The sequence below is a fragment of the Haemaphysalis longicornis genome, unplaced genomic scaffold (assembly GCF_048455015.1).
Source record: "Haemaphysalis longicornis isolate Haplotype H1 unplaced genomic scaffold, Haemaphysalis longicornis Haplotype H1 scaffold_1, whole genome shotgun sequence".
Classification (NCBI taxonomy): domain Eukaryota; kingdom Metazoa; phylum Arthropoda; class Arachnida; order Ixodida; family Ixodidae; genus Haemaphysalis; species Haemaphysalis longicornis.
Window position 1 is genome coordinate 219,062,565 of NW_027526203.1, and position 17,634 is coordinate 219,080,198.

General features: G+C 45.5%; 1 protein-coding gene across 1 annotated transcript; it reads right to left on the bottom strand.

Annotated features, from left to right (window-relative positions):
* Window positions 1–369: 369 nt before the first annotated feature.
* LOC144157598 (nucleoredoxin-like protein 2) lies at window positions 370–13,151 on the bottom strand. The gene is made up of 3 exons (XM_077688435.1): window positions 13,043–13,151; window positions 5,080–5,336; window positions 370–477 (listed from the first exon to the last, which is right to left on the bottom strand). The coding sequence occupies exons 1-3, from the start codon at window positions 13,149–13,151 to the stop codon at window positions 370–372; spliced, it is 474 nt and encodes a 157-aa protein (XP_077544561.1).
* Window positions 13,152–17,634: the final 4,483 nt, after the last annotated feature.

The following is a 17,634-nucleotide window of genomic DNA, read 5'->3' on the forward strand; positions in this document are numbered from 1 at the left end:
ACTCACTCACCTGTTCGGTCGCTCACTCACCCACCCATTCAGTCACTCACTCTCGCTCGTTCATTCACTCACTAAATCCCCCGCTCATTCACTCACTGTCGCACTCGCTCACTCATCCACTCGCTCGCTCTCCCGCCCACTTACTCAGTAACTTTATCACTCACTCTCTCTGTCTCAATCGTTCATCTCACTCACTAAGGAAGACGAAATAAACGACAGATCACTGAAAGTCTAAGCAGCTAAAGGGGCTGTCGTCTGCACCTCCGAACACGTCCTTTACACGACAAAATGTCTCCGCATTCTTGAGTTTTGGGTCCCTCTTTATAGTTCCCTTACAATTTTCGAGTACGAACAGCTTCCGGCAGGTAATCACCTCTGAAACCGGTCGGCGAAACGCAGAGCGTACCAGTCCCCGTGTGAAAATTGCATGTGCGCCATCATGTCGTTCCGGTTTCCGTCTTGCGAGATGAAGATGACCTGCACAACACGACAATCACCTGGGAAATTAGGGAAATGCAAAGGTTTCATGCTGCTGGCAATTTACAGCTGAAAATGTGTCTACGAAATCATTGCTTACAGCGCAAACAAGACGAAGGACGAAAAAAGTGGCGACACGGACAAGCGCTGGGCTTGTCCGTGTAGCCACTCTTCTTGTCCGGGATGTAAGCAACAATTCGATGAAGTACCAACTCATCCAAACTCTCACGTTAATCAGCTACACAATTAATTACGTAATGAACGGAGTTCCGCAAATATGTCTGTTCGATTCCCTTGAATTTATATTGAGACCGTACTCTGTCTCATTGAGCAATTCGGCATTGGTTGACTGAACCTCGCTTATATTACCTATAATTTAACTGTAAAAGGAGAACAGAAAACTCAGGACGGATGAACGAAACAAAGCTTAGCGTTACAAAAAAAGAGGCATGAACAAAACATTTAGGTGCTCTTTCTTGGTTTTTGTTTCTTCGTCTTACGGCGCGTATTACGTCAACACGCAGGCTGGCACACGACACCGCTCTAGATGCATGCTTCTGCGCGGCTGGTGTGCACCTGTTCTAGCCGCGTGCTATCACGTTCAGCTGTGACAAGGCATGCAATATAGTGCAACTTTTACTTTTCCAGTTGATAGTTCTGTTAATTTTATGAAGCGGGTATGTTACCCGATGAAAGCCCCCGATCCCTGGCAAATCCTCCAAGTGTGTGTGTGCCCCGAAGAAAGAAAACTCTTTTGTTCTATGCTGAAAACGTGCAGAGATAGCGCAGTTGGTAGAACAGTGGACTCCTACTGTGCAGAGCCCCGATCAAATCGCATCACTTTACACGTGTTTTTACTTACTTATTCTTCACCGTACAACAACGACTACAACGCAGAATGGGGCAGAATCGCAGAATGGTGCATTTAAAGGAGTACTGACACGAACTTTCAAAGCTGGGCTTTCTTTGTATGTGGAGATATCTCCCGGCAAGTTTCAACAGTAACCATTCAGTATAAAACATTTTAAATCCATTTTAAGCGTTACACGCATGAGAAAGCTCGGAACAGATACCCTTTCGTAATCGGCATCAGCATGACGCCACGGCTCCTCCTGGCACCAAACTGCCGAGCAGGGGCTCCGGTGACGGGGCTAACGCGCTGGCTGTGGTTGGCGCGCGCTGTTCTGCTGTGTGTACACGTCACGGGTTTTGGACTGACGTCATGCTGCCTGGAGATGGTGGATACCACGGCCGGTTTGGGTGCCCGAGTGAGCGCCAGTGCGTCCACACCGGCAGTGGTGCGACGAGAACGGTGACGTCACGAGCGCCCTCCTGTCATGGCGGCCGCCATGGTGTTCGTTTATTGGAAACCGAAACTGACAAATAAGCGAGGCTGTAAATAATTATTCACGCTATCGAATCTAACGTTCCATTCTGTGATTAGTGTGCTGCTAGGCACCCATAGCAGCGAAAATAACTTAACACGGAAATTTCGTGCCAGTACTCCTTCAAAACTAGGTTAGAAGCAGTCGCTGCCACATTAGTAGCGTACAAAGCAATCACAGATTCGTATCAGCACCCCTTTAAGGCTTTTGTTAAACTTCTTTTTTTGTTTGCATTGCGCAAACTGTCTTAAATAAACACACTTTTCATTTATCCAGTCGATAAGGCAGTATTTATATATATAAATTCTGAAAGAAGAAAATACCATATGTGCGGCAGCCCGAACAACTAACACCATTGACCCGTATTTGTCTTGCGATGTCACTGGACAATGTCCAATGTTGAGGTTCAAACCAGTTTCGGATTCGGTTCCGTGCAACAACATGCTTGGCATCCGAAGTTATCGTTGGTTGGACATTCTCGCTATCTCAGGAATCGACATACCGCACTTCTGCCTTGTGGTCCGCTCTAGAGTGGGTCAAATAAGCTTGCTAGCACCGCTTAGAATTGTAACGTTCACTAGCCGAGGCGCTCTTCACCCCCACCTTTGGAGCTTGCATGTCCCGTCCCTGTGTTCTAAGAGGCGTTTTCGCACCATGCCGACAGCCGGCTAATTCGGCCCTGTGCCCGCAAGCTGTCGGTCCTTATGTGAACACTACACCAACGACAGCTCGCCAGCGCGTCAGTGTTACTCTGCACGCAGTCTGCCAACTTGCTCGTGGAGCTATGAAGGTTGCAGCGCAAGATTGTGACTTCAGGATAGAAAACGTTGTTTAAATTAAATAAATCAACTATAAAAAACACGTTTGATCGGGGATTCTCTCCTTTCAACGCATTGCATCCAATGCTTCAGACCACTCGGCTATAACCTCAGAGTTGGCGGGGGAGAGCGGAAATATGAAAGTCCCTTTGCGCGAACGTGTTTTGTTTGTTGTTTTTTCGCGCAAGAATAAATCAAATCAATCAATCAATAAATAAATATATCGTGAAGGCTCTTGATTTTTTGTTTAGTCTCAACATTCCCAGTGGCTTAGATGGATATTTCTTGAATAAAGATTGTGCAGTAAGAGTCCCCCAAATCCCCACGAATATCTTACTACTAGCAAACGCATCCCTTAGGCAGAAAAAGCGATCGCAATGTGAGGTCGTGCTGCTGGTCGCTGCGCTAGTTCACCCTGCATGCGCAAGAAGTGCTTTCCGTACCTTGCTTTTCTGCGCTACAAGGAAGGTTCCGGTTGATTTTATTTCCTTAGTACCGATGTTAACTTCGCCAACTCTTCCCCCGCCTTTAACTGGACTTGGATTTTCTACTAGCCTATACCAGTCGCACAGGCATAATGTTTAGAGGCATAATGTTTACAAATCACATCAGTGTCCCTGACGCACCCAAACTGGTCGAGACTTGGCCTAGGGACTCTAGACTTCAGTATGCGCAAGTAATCCCACAATGTTTACAAACCACTTCAGTGTCCCTTTAAAAATCATGAGCCGCTCCGTTCGGTGAAGGTGGATGACCAGCGAAGCTTTTGAAGGCCCGACATGGAGGCGACTTTGAATTTAGGTGAAAGGTACGAGAAAATTCAATTTCCATGGAGTTTCTACGGCAGTAATCCGTAAGAAAGACACATACATAAACGCACAGTCCTTTGTTTTGACTCTATTGATATTGAAAATGGAGCTTATTGATAACCAATGTACTAAAAATGCATATGCAAGTGACGAGACGTACAAGCTTGATGCTAATCATGTTTTGAACGGCGTGTAGCGTGACTTTGGTGGTAACGGAATGATAATAGCACATGCACCGGGAGTTTCGTTTTCCAAGACGTCACACTTTTAGAGCTATAGTATGCCTCGCGACGACACGTCAAACCTCAGGAGGTTTTTGTTCGCAGACACGAAAAATATATGGAACCCTGGCCATATAAGCTCTGATTAGAAACGTACCCCACTGCCATAGTTGCGTCTCAGCTGAAAGGCAAAGGCAAATCCCAACAAAGTTTAGCCGAAAAGCAGGCAAGGCAAAACGAACAGAACCGAGGAGTGCTGTTTGTCTTGGGTCAAGCGGAAGATTTTGTTATAGACAGAATGTTGTGGTAGTACATCGCTGGGATATACAGATGGATGTTTCAACGTCGCAAACTGGCACGGGACCTGCTGAAACGTCTGCAATCTCAGCATACACTGTAATGCACATATTTTTTGCTACTCCTATTTTTGGCGTTGTAATTAACAGTAGCCTGAAAATAAATTTTACCCGTTACAACTGGTAGAACGCCGAGCCTTTACAAAAATGCATTGCCAGTGCGTGGTACCTGCGTTTTGTTTGTATGTTATAGTCCTTCCTTATCAATTCTGATGCTACCAATAGATGTGTTAGCTTGACCAATTATGCCAATCAGTGAGTAGGTCCATGTCGTCACGCTAAGGGACAGGCTTAGCTGGGGTCCTCACCAGAGAATGCTTACGCATTACAAATTTACGAGTTGTATCCTATCTGTTTCTGCAAAAAGACACGGCCTGTCTATGGACAACCAACTAGCCTGAACACAAGCTTTCCGTGTCAACTTCGTAGCTCGCTGACTATGCAAGAATTCAGAAAAACTTGCCCTACTCACTCCCACGCTAAGGCAATGCAACTGGTCGAGGTTCAGCGTGCTCCCCTTCCACGTTTCCTCTCCTTCACGTCAAGCAGTATTACATCATTGCCGGTTACTGACGTGAAATCATAATGGTGGCTACGATGACGCGGTGTCGAGCATGCCTACAGAGTAATTTTGTCTGGTAACCGGGGAATACATCGCATTCCAAGGTAAATCCTCCCCCTCAGGAGCTTTATGTTGTGGGTGCATACGCGTGAGATTTATGAACTTGTGCGGCAAGCGCGTAAGTGGGACTAGACAGAATTGGTGCAGCAGCTTAAGCACTTGACAGCCTTAACGCTGATGGTACTTGGTCACCACGTCTTAGCGGAAGTGAATATAGAGCAGGAAAAAGTTGCGACAAAAGAACTTCGTAACGCCACTAAGTACTAGAATGCACTTTCATGTCTTCGCCGCAGCCAGGCAAATTTTGACGCTAAGATAAAAGGCGCTTGGAATCGCTGCAGTCTTTAGAAAGTCAGATAAGTAGTTCGCGTGGCAGCGCTCTGAAACTCACCTCGATGCTGAGGTTCTCCTTCTTAGCATCCTTGTAGGCGTTGGCCAGGAAAGGAGTGAACATGCGGCATGGAGGACACCATTGCGCTGCGAAGTACAGACAGATGACCTTCTTGTCACTCAGCACTGTGTCGGCCAAGTGCTGGTCGCCGTCCTTCTTATGAGTATCTTGCCCTTGAAGAAGCCGACCATTGTCGTCGTGATTTTCCCGTAGGGACCAGCCAGTGGAAGTCCACAGTACCCGGAAATTGACGACGGCTGAAAGCAAAACCAAAAGAAGCATAGGTCTCAGTCCAAAACTGTCACGAAGGAAGCGCTAACCCTTTGTAGCTTCTCTTACTCTCCCCTACACTAGAGTGCTCTGACGTACGTAGCAGCTTCCACAATTTCGCCAGGCAGGACTTGCACCATCAGTAAGTCCTCAAGAACGTTTTAGCTGTTCTGTTTCGATTCCAACGTACGATGCACAGATAACCTTTCGTTGCAAGGGTGACTAGCAGTGAGGAGTCGAGCCTGTAAACATACGATATTGCAATGCTGTTCACACTGTGACATTATAAGTACTGTTTAGCTTGGCGACAAGAAGGTGGTCGGGGTGTCTTTATAGCAACAGAGGAATATCTGTCTAATGACGTTCCCAAACTTGGCCGTGAGTGGGCGAGCCTTTTCTCTGGCTACATCATCCGCGTCGATGACGTCCACATAGCGTTTGCCGTCTAGAATGAGCCTTCTGATCGCCCAACGTGGCGTCGGCAAGCAAGTACGGAAGTTGGAAATCAATGAAGACATGCATCAGTGGCCATGGACAGCGTCTTTTATTTTGCGAACCTCAATGTTCCGCGAACTTCGACCTAGCTCAACGTGTGCACTCCAGTCGTTTGACTGGAAGCTATACAGGGTGTTTCGGGGAAGACTAAGTCATTTTGAAAGTCTGTATAAAATTGCTTTTCTTGCGTGAGGTGGTCAAAGGTCGTGGCGGACGCAATAAAACGAATTTCAGTTGCTAATTAGGGCAGCAATTACCTAGTACTTGTAATTAACTTTATTATTGCAGTTAGGCGTGTGATTGTAATGTGGAAATAATAGGGGATCATCAGTCAACCCGGTATTTAGCGTTAATTTTGCGAAAATGTGATTGCCCGTAGACCTATGGGCTGAGTACTCCAGTCCTCCGGATGCGCTCATCTAATCCCTCCCTGGATTAGAATCCAGAAACTAAACTGGACCTAATCCCTCCCTACCATCCTTATAGGCCTCTAAGCCAGCCCTTTTCCAAATATATATATATATAGAAATAAGGGTTGGCAGTCAAGAACACCTCGGAAAGAAAAGAAAACCTTGCCTTATTTCTATATATATATATTTGGAAAAGGGCTGGCTTAGAGGCCTATAAGGATGGTAGGGAGGGATTAGGTCCAGTTTAGTTTCTGGATTCTAATCCAGGGAGGGATTAGATTAGCGCATCCGGAGGACTGGAGTACTCAGCCCATAGGTCTACGGGCAATCACAATATATATATATATATATATATATATATATATATATATATATATATATACAGTAGACTCTCGATAAACGGAACTTCAAGGGACTGGAAAAAATAGTTCCGTTTAACAGGAGTTCCGTTTCCTGAGAGAGATGTTCTAAGGTGCAATGACTGTAGCTGATAGTTTTCAGAAAGCAAGAAAACTACAAAAAGAGTAGGACAAAGTTGATTTGGCAACAATGAGTCACTGTGCAGTGCAAAATGCGTCAATTATTTTTGTTTGAGTCCTTGCAACTGCATCTTCACGGAGGCTAGAGGCCTCAACTTCGCGAGTGCTTACGAGCCACCGAATTTAAAAGACGGCAACGTGGTAATGAAGGACGAATAGCACAGCGATGGCACGAACGATGCGACAGGAGGTGAGCTCTGTAGCCTCGGCGTCTAGAATCGAGACCGAACGACTGGTACAAGAACTGCGATGTTGCATTCGTTGCGCTAACACGGCTAACCACTTACGAGACGAGGCTTACGAGGCCAACAAGGCTAAAAAAGCGTGGAGGAAGAAAAAAAAAACAAGAACGAAACAGCCGGAACCGTAAAAAGCTGTATCTCATGCCAGTGGATTTCACAAGAAGTTCCATTTCTGGTTCCGTTTACACAGTGATGCGGAAATTTTAGTTCCGATTACCGAGAGTTTTTTTACGTTGTCTGAATACAAAATCAACCAAATTCCAGGCAACTGTTCCGTTAAAGCGGCAATTTTGTTTAAGCTATTTCCGTTTACCGAGATTCTACTGTATATATATTGTCGCGTACTATAAACACGCAGATGCTGAGCCGGGGTCTTTGAAGGAGACGACCGGGTCAGTACAAGCAGCCAGAGCCTTTTTAGTGGGATAGCTCGAGCACAGAATTCCAAGCGCGAGCGCCAGAGCTCTGAATGACAATGATGAGGGAGCCCGCGCACTCAACCACTTCTTCGTCCTCACAGTCGTCTCTTCTTTGCGTGATGAAACACGTGACAATATATATATACAGTAATCCCTTGTTATAACGAAATCGGTTCACTCGAAATATCGCTTTATTCGAAATTTCTTCCGGTCCCAACCCAAGCACATGCATTTTAGGCCGCATTACTCAAAGCGCATGAAGAGCTGGACCCGCTTAGAGCGAAGTGGCGAGCGGAGGCATCGCCGAGCGATAGAGCGGCGAGTCAGGCGGTCAACATGGCGGGTTAACAAGCTGGTGTTTCCCCTGCGATTTTCTCGAGCCGGTCATGCTCGATTCGTGCCATGCGACTTTAGACAAACGGTCCAAATGCGTGGTAGGGTTATTTAATTTTGTTCCTAGACATTAGTGCACGCGATGGTGCGCGAACACTGACACTCGAAGCTGTGTCGTCGACAGCGGGGCGCCGAAAAACTCTTGTTCTGTAAAATTCACGGCTGCACACTTCGCGAAAAAGAACTGCCCAGTGGTCATGCAAAACCCTAGTGCAAAACCTGTCAGTATTCAGGATTGCGCTGTGTACCCACAATGAGCGGTTAATCATTGCTTTTTGAGCTCAACAAAAACAAACTCGGACTCCGAGCCACGGAATTTGCAACTTTTACCAGCACGAAATTCTCGTAGCTTTCCGTGACGCCGGCACCCCTCCCCCACCCCCCCCCCCTACATAAAAGTGGCCACTACCTTCTCCTCCTCATTCACTCTGCCGTCTGAAAGGCGTTCGGACGCCAGTCATTGTTGGTCAAATTGGAAAAGGCGTTGCTCGCGCCCTGCAAGAACATGAAACAGCCAAAGCTGACTGCCTTTTTTGCACGTGAATAAAGTTTTTCTCCACTGAAAACATCGTGCATGATTTCTCGTAGTTGTAGCGCAATTAAAGTTCAAATACTGTAGCTTCTCTTGAGTTGTCTCTTATATCAAAATACCGCTTATAACAAAATTTTTCCCCGTCCCGCTGTCTTCTTTATAACGAGGGATTACATATATATGTATATATATATATATATATATATATATATATATATATATATATATATATATATATATATATATATATATATATATATATATATATATCAGTGTATCGAACAGAAAAAAATACCGGTTCGGTTACGGTTCTGGTTCAGAAGATATCATTTCGTTCCTGTTCAGTTCCGGGTCGACAAAATAACGTACCGAACCAGTTCGATGAGTTGCATTGTCACTTAAATTAGAAAAAAAAAAAACATTTTGTATAAAATGACAGTCACATCAAAATACAAACAAAAATTCAAAATTCTGCTCTTCCCCAAGGGCAGTGGCGCAATTTCAAAGCAAACTTTAAACTACGAGATAGAAAAACAGATGAAGTGGCGATGATTTACTACCTACTTCCTCACCCAGACTTTATGTTGTCCTAGCGACTATTCATAAAGCCACCGCCAAGAGATATGACGGTGGGATATATTTTCTGCCCTTTCCTTTTTTGTTGAATTCGCAATCTTCGCTATGGAATCGCCCATCACGCTAAGCTTCAAGCCTTAAATTTAGGCCTGCGTATTGGCACGTTCAAATTGCAGTGCTTAATACCAATTTGTAACACAACAGAAAAAAACCTGCAACAGGCACATAAATACTACCAATGAATTAGATTATTTGGTCACCCTCAATAATTTGTTAGCTGTCTCCTTATCGAATGTGTTAGCCACACTTTTGTTAAAAGTAAGGTTTAGTTAACGCTCAGTCACTGCATTAGTGCTCTGACCACTGCAATTCCTTTTGCGATAGCTATACTGGATGTGTGCATTACATTCGGTATGTCATCGTACCGCCTGAGCCCCGGCCATCGTTCCGTGTGCTACATTGCAGAATCTTGTAACAGAATATGCTGTTACAAAATGAAAGGAAAATTCGACATGCGGAGATGATCGAGATGAGACTTTTTTGGGTAGACGCTCTTTAATTCGTCCACAGCAGTGCTCCCCTCCGGAACAAGTAGCAGTAGAAGTAATGTAGCGAGTTGGGCAGTCAGTACAAGTGCACCTTCGAAATAAAAGCAGGTCTGAAAGAGACAAAACTGGAGAACAAGCAGAAAAGATGATCGCTGGGCGAATCGGACAACGCGAGATACCGGCCTGCCTTTCTGCACCTGTAATCTGCTTTATTACTGTTTCTGCTTCCAAGACAAGGTCGAGGGCTGCAGTTTCTTGCCAAGGGATTAAGTGCGCACCTTAAAAGTTTTCCCTGACATATCCGTTGTTATTTGTATCTGTGAAAAATGGAACTTGTCCACTGTACTGCCCTCAAAAAATGATCACGGAACTCACTTCCTTTCCATTGATGACACTTTCGGTTGTTAGGCAGGGCAAAGAAAAGTATAGAGCAATTTCCACGTTTTGGTGCTTTTTTTACTTAATTTTTGCGTAATATTTTAAAACAACGTGATTCGTCTTTTCTTTTTTGTTGTTTTCCGTTTAAACACATTTAGAAAAAACTGGCGCATTTCATGCCCCGTTCTATACCTCTGATCCGTGGCGCAGCTTATGTTTAAGGCCGGCAGACTTATTTTAACCAGCTGCTGATTTTAAACGTGGATCAAAATCTCTATACACCGACGTTCTCGATTTTCATCTACTTCAGAAAAACGGTCGTGCGAAAGGGAGATCGAGGCCACTTGTGGTCAGCAGCGAACGACTTAGCCACTGAGAAGCTCCTGCGGTCACACCTGTCAAGTATTAATAATTCGCAGGTGTCGGACCTTTCAAACAAATTATGAAATGCAAAAACTTCGCACACACCGGGTGTGGGCTTTCACTGTTGCGCAGTGGAGCACTCCTGCAGCCCGATTGCTCCAATAAAGTCGCAGCTAGTGAAGGGCAAAGTCGTTTTATATCCCCTGCAAGCTGCCGAGAATGACATTTCGTTTGGTCAGCTTGCACCACGCTCGCGCTTCCAGCAGCAACAGACCATTGCTACATTGGTGCTCATTCATTTCCCAGGTTGGTACATACAGAGCGTGATAGTGTTCAATTGTCTGTAGGGGAAAGTGCGCGAGCGGGTACGAAGTTGATGGTACGCGAAAGAAAAAAAGGCCTGAATTGCATTGGCTGTGCAATATCAACAACAACGGAGGGTCGAACCGTTTCAGCATGAACCGGTAACCGTTGTTTCTTTTTTCGGTTCAGTTCCCGTTCGGGTTCAGCGTTCTCAAAATATAACGGGTCGGGTTCGGGTTCAGTTCCGGCAAAAATACCGGTTGAGTTCTGGTTTACGGATCGGTTCAGATATATATATATATATATATATATATATATATATATATATATATATAGACAGAAAATAAGGGTTGGCAGTCAAGAAAACCTCGGAAAGCAAAGGGGAGGTTGTGGTTGGTCATAGAAAGAGATGAAGAATTTTTTGAGTCGAAAAGAAAGTGGTGAAAAAATGCCCGCCGGGTGGGATCCGAACCCACGACCTCCAGAATACCGGTCTGGTGCGATAACCACTACGCTACCGGCTGGGCTGCTTCCCCAGCACTTTCTCTGGTATTTATGTTAAGGTATTTTTGTTTCCTGCACTTGGGGGTGGTAGCCAGTGCCACTCGGACTACTCGGGGTGAAGGGGACCTTCTTTTTAACCCCCGGGCCGTGACTCGAGTGTCTACGACATGTCGAGAGTGGTCGACCAGCGTTGAACCCTCTTAAGCTCCCTTTGGCACCAAGACTGCCAGAACGGAGGCCCTCGCTAAGCATGTAGCGAATCAGAAAATGGGAAATGAGGGGCTCCGTGAAACAAGACAGAAAATAAGGGTTGGCAGTCAAGAAAACCTCGGAAAGCAAAGGGGAGGTTGTGGTTGGTCATAGAAAGAGATGAAGAATTTTTTGAGTCGAAAAGAAAGTGGTGAAAAAATGCCCGCCGGGTGGGATCCGAACCCACGACCTCCAGAATACCGGTCTGGTGCGATAACCACTACGCTACCGGCGGGGCTGCTTCCCCAGCACTTTCTCGGGTATTTATGTTAAGGTATTTTTGTTTCCTGCACTTGGGGGTGGTAGCCAGTGCCACTCGGACTACTCGGGGTGAAGGGGACCTTCTTTTTAACCCCCGGGCCGTGACTCGAGTGTCTACGACATGTCGAGAGGGGTCGACCAGCGTTGAACCCTCTTAAGCTCCCTTTGGCACCAAGACTGCCAGAACGGTGGCCCTCGCTAAGCATATAGCGAATCAGAAAATGGGAAATGAGGGGCTCCATGAAACAAGACAGAAAATAAGGGTTGGCAGTCAAGAAAACCTCGGAAAGCAAAGGGGAGGTTGTGGTTGGTCATAGAAAGAGATGAAGAATTTTTTGAGTCGAAAAGAAAGTGGTGAAAAAATATATATATATATATATATATATATATATATATATATATATATATATATATATATATATAGATATATATATACATACATACATAAATACATAAATACATACTGTAGAAACTTTATAGGTGTCATCATTGCTGCACCGATGTGATCACCATCATCGGTGCCCATAGTCGCGTGAGCAGCTCTCGCTCGAGCTGCTTTATCTTCATCAGTCGCTATATTTCTAAATAGAACACCAACATCGCATCACCGGGACGTCGCGGCTATTGGTCTCTCCTTATTTTGCATTTTTGGTGCCGAAACCCGGGAAGAAGGCCCAGTGCGATTCGGATTCATCCGAACTTTGGCCTACGAGAAGGAGGACCCCTCGAAGCCGACGACGGACCGTTTAATGGACATATCGACGATGGTGCTACCCATGGCCGACCGACGCGATGGGAAGACAAGACGACGAGGCATCCTCCCCTTTGAGCATTTTGTTCGATGGATCTAGAAAGCGATTCTGCAGAAGGTGAAAGGAGTGACGCAGCGCATCGCGCAATGAAAAACGAACTACCTTTTATGCACGAACAGGGTGTTTTTCAATGTAAGATGAGCCTCCACGAACTGAAGAATGAAAGAGAAAAAAGGCGGTTAATCGCACGAGAACTGTGTCGAAACGCAAAAGCAATACTAGACTCGTCCGTAACGATCACTGATGTTTGCGGGGTGTTAACAAGCTTTCTGAGCCAGCTACGGAAAAATGAAGTTGAATTGAGGTTGTTGAATAAGGAGATCGAACCGCTTATTGATATCGAAGATTTGGACCAGGAATTTACCACCAACATTGACTATGAAGACGAAATCACGCATATCATGATCCGATTGTACTACCGATTGAAAGATAAGAAATGTGACACCAAAGAAAAATGCCAAATTATGGAGACCTTGCATTCATCAAAAAACTTCAATGAGTTTTTTACAATGACTGAACAGTGCTACGATCCATGCGACTTGGAGACACCCGCGGAACATGACTTATTACCAGAAACCTCACCTCAGCTAGATTTCCCATCGCAAACAGGACTTGAGAATTCGACATCTTCATTGTCTGAACCAGACCTTGAAACTCAAGGCGCCTTACTCTCGCGAGCATTGAAAGAGTCGGCCGAGATGTCCACGAACAAGACCGGCGGCAGGTCATCGGGGAAAATCGTCGCAGGTGAGGAGTCACCGTCATCTCGTCCGCCCATCGCGTTGTTCGGCTTCGAGTAGCACCGTCGACCTGGCCATCACCAGGGTCCATCATCGGTATCGAGGGCAATTCTTCTGTCATCGTTACGGCCTCCGACAAGCAGCTTACTTTTTTACTTACGCATACAGTAATCCCTCGTTATAATGAATTCAGCGGGACACCAAAAAGTTTCGTTATAAGCGGTATTTCGATATAAGCTACCACTCGAGAAAAGCTAAAGCAGTTGACTTGAATTGCGCCACAATTGCAAGGAATCAAAACACAAAGTATTCAGTGAAGCAAAGCGTTCTTCAGGTGCAAAAAAAGCAGTGAGCTTTTGCTGCTTAATTTCTCGCCGGCCGCGAGCAACCCCTGTTCCAATTTGACCAAGTATTGCATGAGGCTGTGGTCGCCGCCCATAAAAGTGGAAGTGGCTGTGGCCAATTTACAGGGGGACGTGCTGGTGTCACAAAACATTGAGCGAGTTTCGCGCTGGGAAGCGCCGCAAATGCCGTGGCTCGAGCCTGAGGTTGTGTTTTTAGCACTCAAAAAATGATTAACCGCTCATTTTGGGTGCACGGCGCAATCATGAAAACTAACCGGTTTTGCACTAGGGGGTTTGTATGATCTCTGGGAAAATGTTCCACGAGGTGTGCAGCAGTGAAGTTCGCAAAACAAGAGTTTTTTGGTCACCCGTGGTCGACGAGACTGCTAATTCTATGGTTCGAGCGCCGGTGTTCGCGCACCGTCGCGTTCACGACATTGATCAATGTCTAGGAATGAAATTCAATGACCTTACCACGCATTCGGACCGTTTGTCTACAGTCGGATGGCGCGAATCGAGCATGACCGGCTAATCGCCGCGGAAAGGCCAGCTTGCGTTGACCCGCCATGTTGCCAGCCTGACTCACCGCTGGGTCGCCGCCGCAGCGCCATGCCTCCGCTCGCCACTTCGCTCTAAGCGGATCGAGCTCTTCGTGCACTTCGAGTAATGCAACCTCAAATGCATGCGTTTGGGTTGGGGCAAGAAAAAATTTCGAATAAAGCAATATTTCGAGTAAAGCGATTTCGTTATAACGAGGGGTTACTGATATATGTATGTATATCTATCTATCTATCTATCTATCTATCTATCTATCTATCTATCTATCTATCTATCTATCTCTCTATCTCTCTCTCTCTCTCTCTCTCTCTCTCAATATATATATATATATATATATATATATATATATATATATATATATATATATATATATATATATATATATATATATATATATATATATATATATATAGATTTTACATGCTTCCTAAGATCTATGAAACTGGCAACCCAGGGCGCCCAATCATATCCGGCATTGGCACAATCACCGAACCCATATCGGGGTTTGTGGACAAGCTAATAAGGCACATTCCCAGCGTCCTGGACTCGTACATAAAAGACACCACGGATTTCCTCAAAGTTATTTCGGATCTTCATGTACCAAAGGACTCGTACCTAGTAACTCTTGACGTATCTTCCCTTTACATCAACATCCCCCATGACGAAGGGATAGCCGCACTAACCAGCATGTATGCGCTCCATAAACAGCCAGATACCCCAGACTGTCATGTAGTTGCGAGGTTAGCGGCCCCCGTCTTAGAACTAAATTCATTTGAATTCAACAATGAGTACTTTCGGCAAGTTAGTGGAACCGCCATGGGAACCAAGATGGCACCAAGCTACGCCAATCTGTTTATGGGGAAGTTAGAGGCCACATTCCTGTCTGAATCCCACTTAAAACCACTCCTGTAAAAAAGGTACATTGACGATATCTTTTTTATTTGGACCTGCAACGAAGATGAGCTCCTCCACTTCATCGACTGTTACAATTCTGCACACCCGAACATCAATTTTACTCACACCTACTCTCAAGAGAGCATAAACTTCCTGGATGGGACCGTGACAATTGAAGACGGTGAACTCACGACAAAGCTGTATCGGAAGCCAACGGATCGCCAGCAATATCTGCATTACCAAAGCGTCCACCAACGTCACTGTAAATATAGCATTCCTTATAGCCAGGCCCACCGTTTCAAACGAATCTGCTCAAAATAGGAAGATTTCACTACCAACGCCGAAAATTTAAAAACCATGCTGGAGGGGCAGGGGTACCCAGCGCGTGTAACTGATGGCGCCATAAAAAGGCCGAAGCACTCAACCGCGTGGACCTAATTGCGAACCGTCCCGCACAACGCGACTTACAACGAACAGACCTATGCTTAACGTACAGAACCAACTTTCCTAACGTAAAAAAACATCTTGAAGCGGCACTACAACATTCTCGAACAAAGTGAACGCCTCAAACGGGCGTTTCCGTCCGTTCCAGGCGTCGTCTACCGACGATCCCGGAACCTCAAAGACACACTCTTGAACGCAAGGACAAATTCATTGTCCGCGCATAATGAATGCCGGCCGTGCCTGAAACCGCGGTGCCTTGTCTGCAAGACAATGCAGCCGACAAGCACTGCTCAAAGCTCCAACTCAGAGTACTCTTTAAAAATTCGCGGGAACATGACGTGTGACACTTCCAATGTGATTTATTTGATTGAAAGCAATGTGTGTCGAATGCAATATATAGGGCAAACAGGAACCTCTTTCAGGCTCCGGTTCAATAATCACAAAGCGCACGCCAAAACGCGCCCGACCCTGCCCCTCTACAGACACCTCAGCCTTCCAGATCATTCTTTCGATAAACTAAGCGTTACGCTCTTAGAGACGGAGTTCAGATCAAACCGGGAACGAGAACAACGTGAATCATTCCTCATATACCGATTCAATACAATAAAAAAAGGTATAAATGAGCACCCAGGCACACTTGCAGCGATTAAAACATTGTAATCTACCTAACCGTATCAGTGGCGCTGTGTATGTAGCCGGAACCGGATTCTCGAAATCACATGCACGTGAGCGTTTGTTCAGTGGATTTTTCCCACATCGCTGATGTCTTTCCGTTTTTGTTTTCATTTTTATTCCTTCTCTCCTTTTCCGGTCTTCGTGTTCACTCCTATCCTTTTTTTTAATTCTCTCTTTTATAATATTGTGTTATAACTTTGGAAACCTTTTCTAAATCTCCGTCACAATCTTACAATTAAGTAATGTTGCTTAGTGGCGGTGCTGTTTCAGCAATAACTTCTGTTTACCTTCTCCCCAAAACACGTGTTCAAAAATAGGTTGGGAGATTTGGGCGTTTGGATATGGCGCTTAACCCGGAAGATAAGCAATACAATTCTGGGGTCTGCGTTATTACTCGAGCGCACATATCTTTGCCGCTGTTATCACTATTCGCCCCCGCGGACTGGTTACATTTTCGACGGCTTGCAAATCTATTTTTCCCTCCCTTGCACCTACAGTCGTCTTCTAAGCCCGGCTACCGAACCATCGGGGTTTATTTTCTCCGTTTTCCCTCCATCCCGTTGAGCAGCTTGCGTTCTGGTTTGGCTGTTTTCCCCCCATCCCCAACTCAGCGGAGGGGCGACACCGACGACGCACGGGTCGTCGCTGAGCTGCAAAGTGGCAGCTCTTAACAAAGACCTGAAAACTCGGCCTAGCGCCCCGTTCTCGGAAGGCGTCCGTCCGGCGAGGGAACGGTGGAATGGTGGCGGACCGTCTCCTTCTGCACGGCCACAAAACGTCCTTTAATTATCTCAGCTCCGGGAACGGGTCCATAAACGGGCTGTAAAATGCCTTGTTCGCACTTTCCTAACATATGGCGGGACACTCGCTTTTAATCAACGGAAACGCGATCCCTCCGAGCGTCTGGGCGTTAGCATAGTGACGGCTAGCGGCGGAAGATATATTGCCTTCTCTCCTTTGTTCTACAACCCCACTTTCGGCCGCTGTTGAGCTTTTCGCGTTTCCGCCACCACTCGAATTCCTGTTCAGTGCTCTTTCGTCTCCCTTTCTGCCCCCTTTTTTTTTCCTACTATCATGGCGTCTCTCTCTTCGTTGTTCATTTTTTGTTCATTTTTTGTTCATTCTTCTAATAAGGAAGATTCCCGCTTCGTGTTTGTGTTTTTCACGTATGTTTGTGTGTGGTATCGTTGGCCATTCGTAAACCCGCTTTCCACTTTCGACATATATGCTCTCTTCCGAAGCGACCGAAGCCATCATTTCCGTAGAAGACTTGTCTCGAAGTTGAAACGTCGAAATAAAGCCTCCGCTGTTGCTGTTACCGAGGTTTCTTACTTTGTATATATATATATATATATATATATATATATATATATATATATATATATATATATATATATATATATATATATATATATTTATATATTGCAGGAGAATATTTCTTGGACACCGGCAAGTCGTAGCAAAAAAAGAAAGACACACATCGAAAAAAGAAAAGGTTTAACGTTTCGGCCGAGGGACCGGCCTTTGTCATAATAACCGCTGACGAAGGCCGGTCCCTCGGCCGAAACGTTAAACCTTTTCTTTTTTCGACGTGTGTCTTTCTTTT

Excerpts from the sequence above, each read along its gene's own strand:
- LOC144157598 (XM_077688435.1), bottom strand. The coding sequence starts at position 13,151 with ATGGGCGGACGAGATGACGGTGACTCCTCACCTGCGACGATTTTCCCC. Across the intron at positions 5,337-13,042 it reads CTCTTTCAATGCTCGCGAGA|CCGTCGTCAATTTCCGGGTA; the intron begins GTAAGGCGCCTT and ends TTTTGCTTTCAG. Across the intron at positions 478-5,079 it reads AGGAGAACCTCAGCATCGAG|GTCATCTTCATCTCGCAAGA; the intron begins GTGAGTTTCAGA and ends CGTGTTGTGCAG.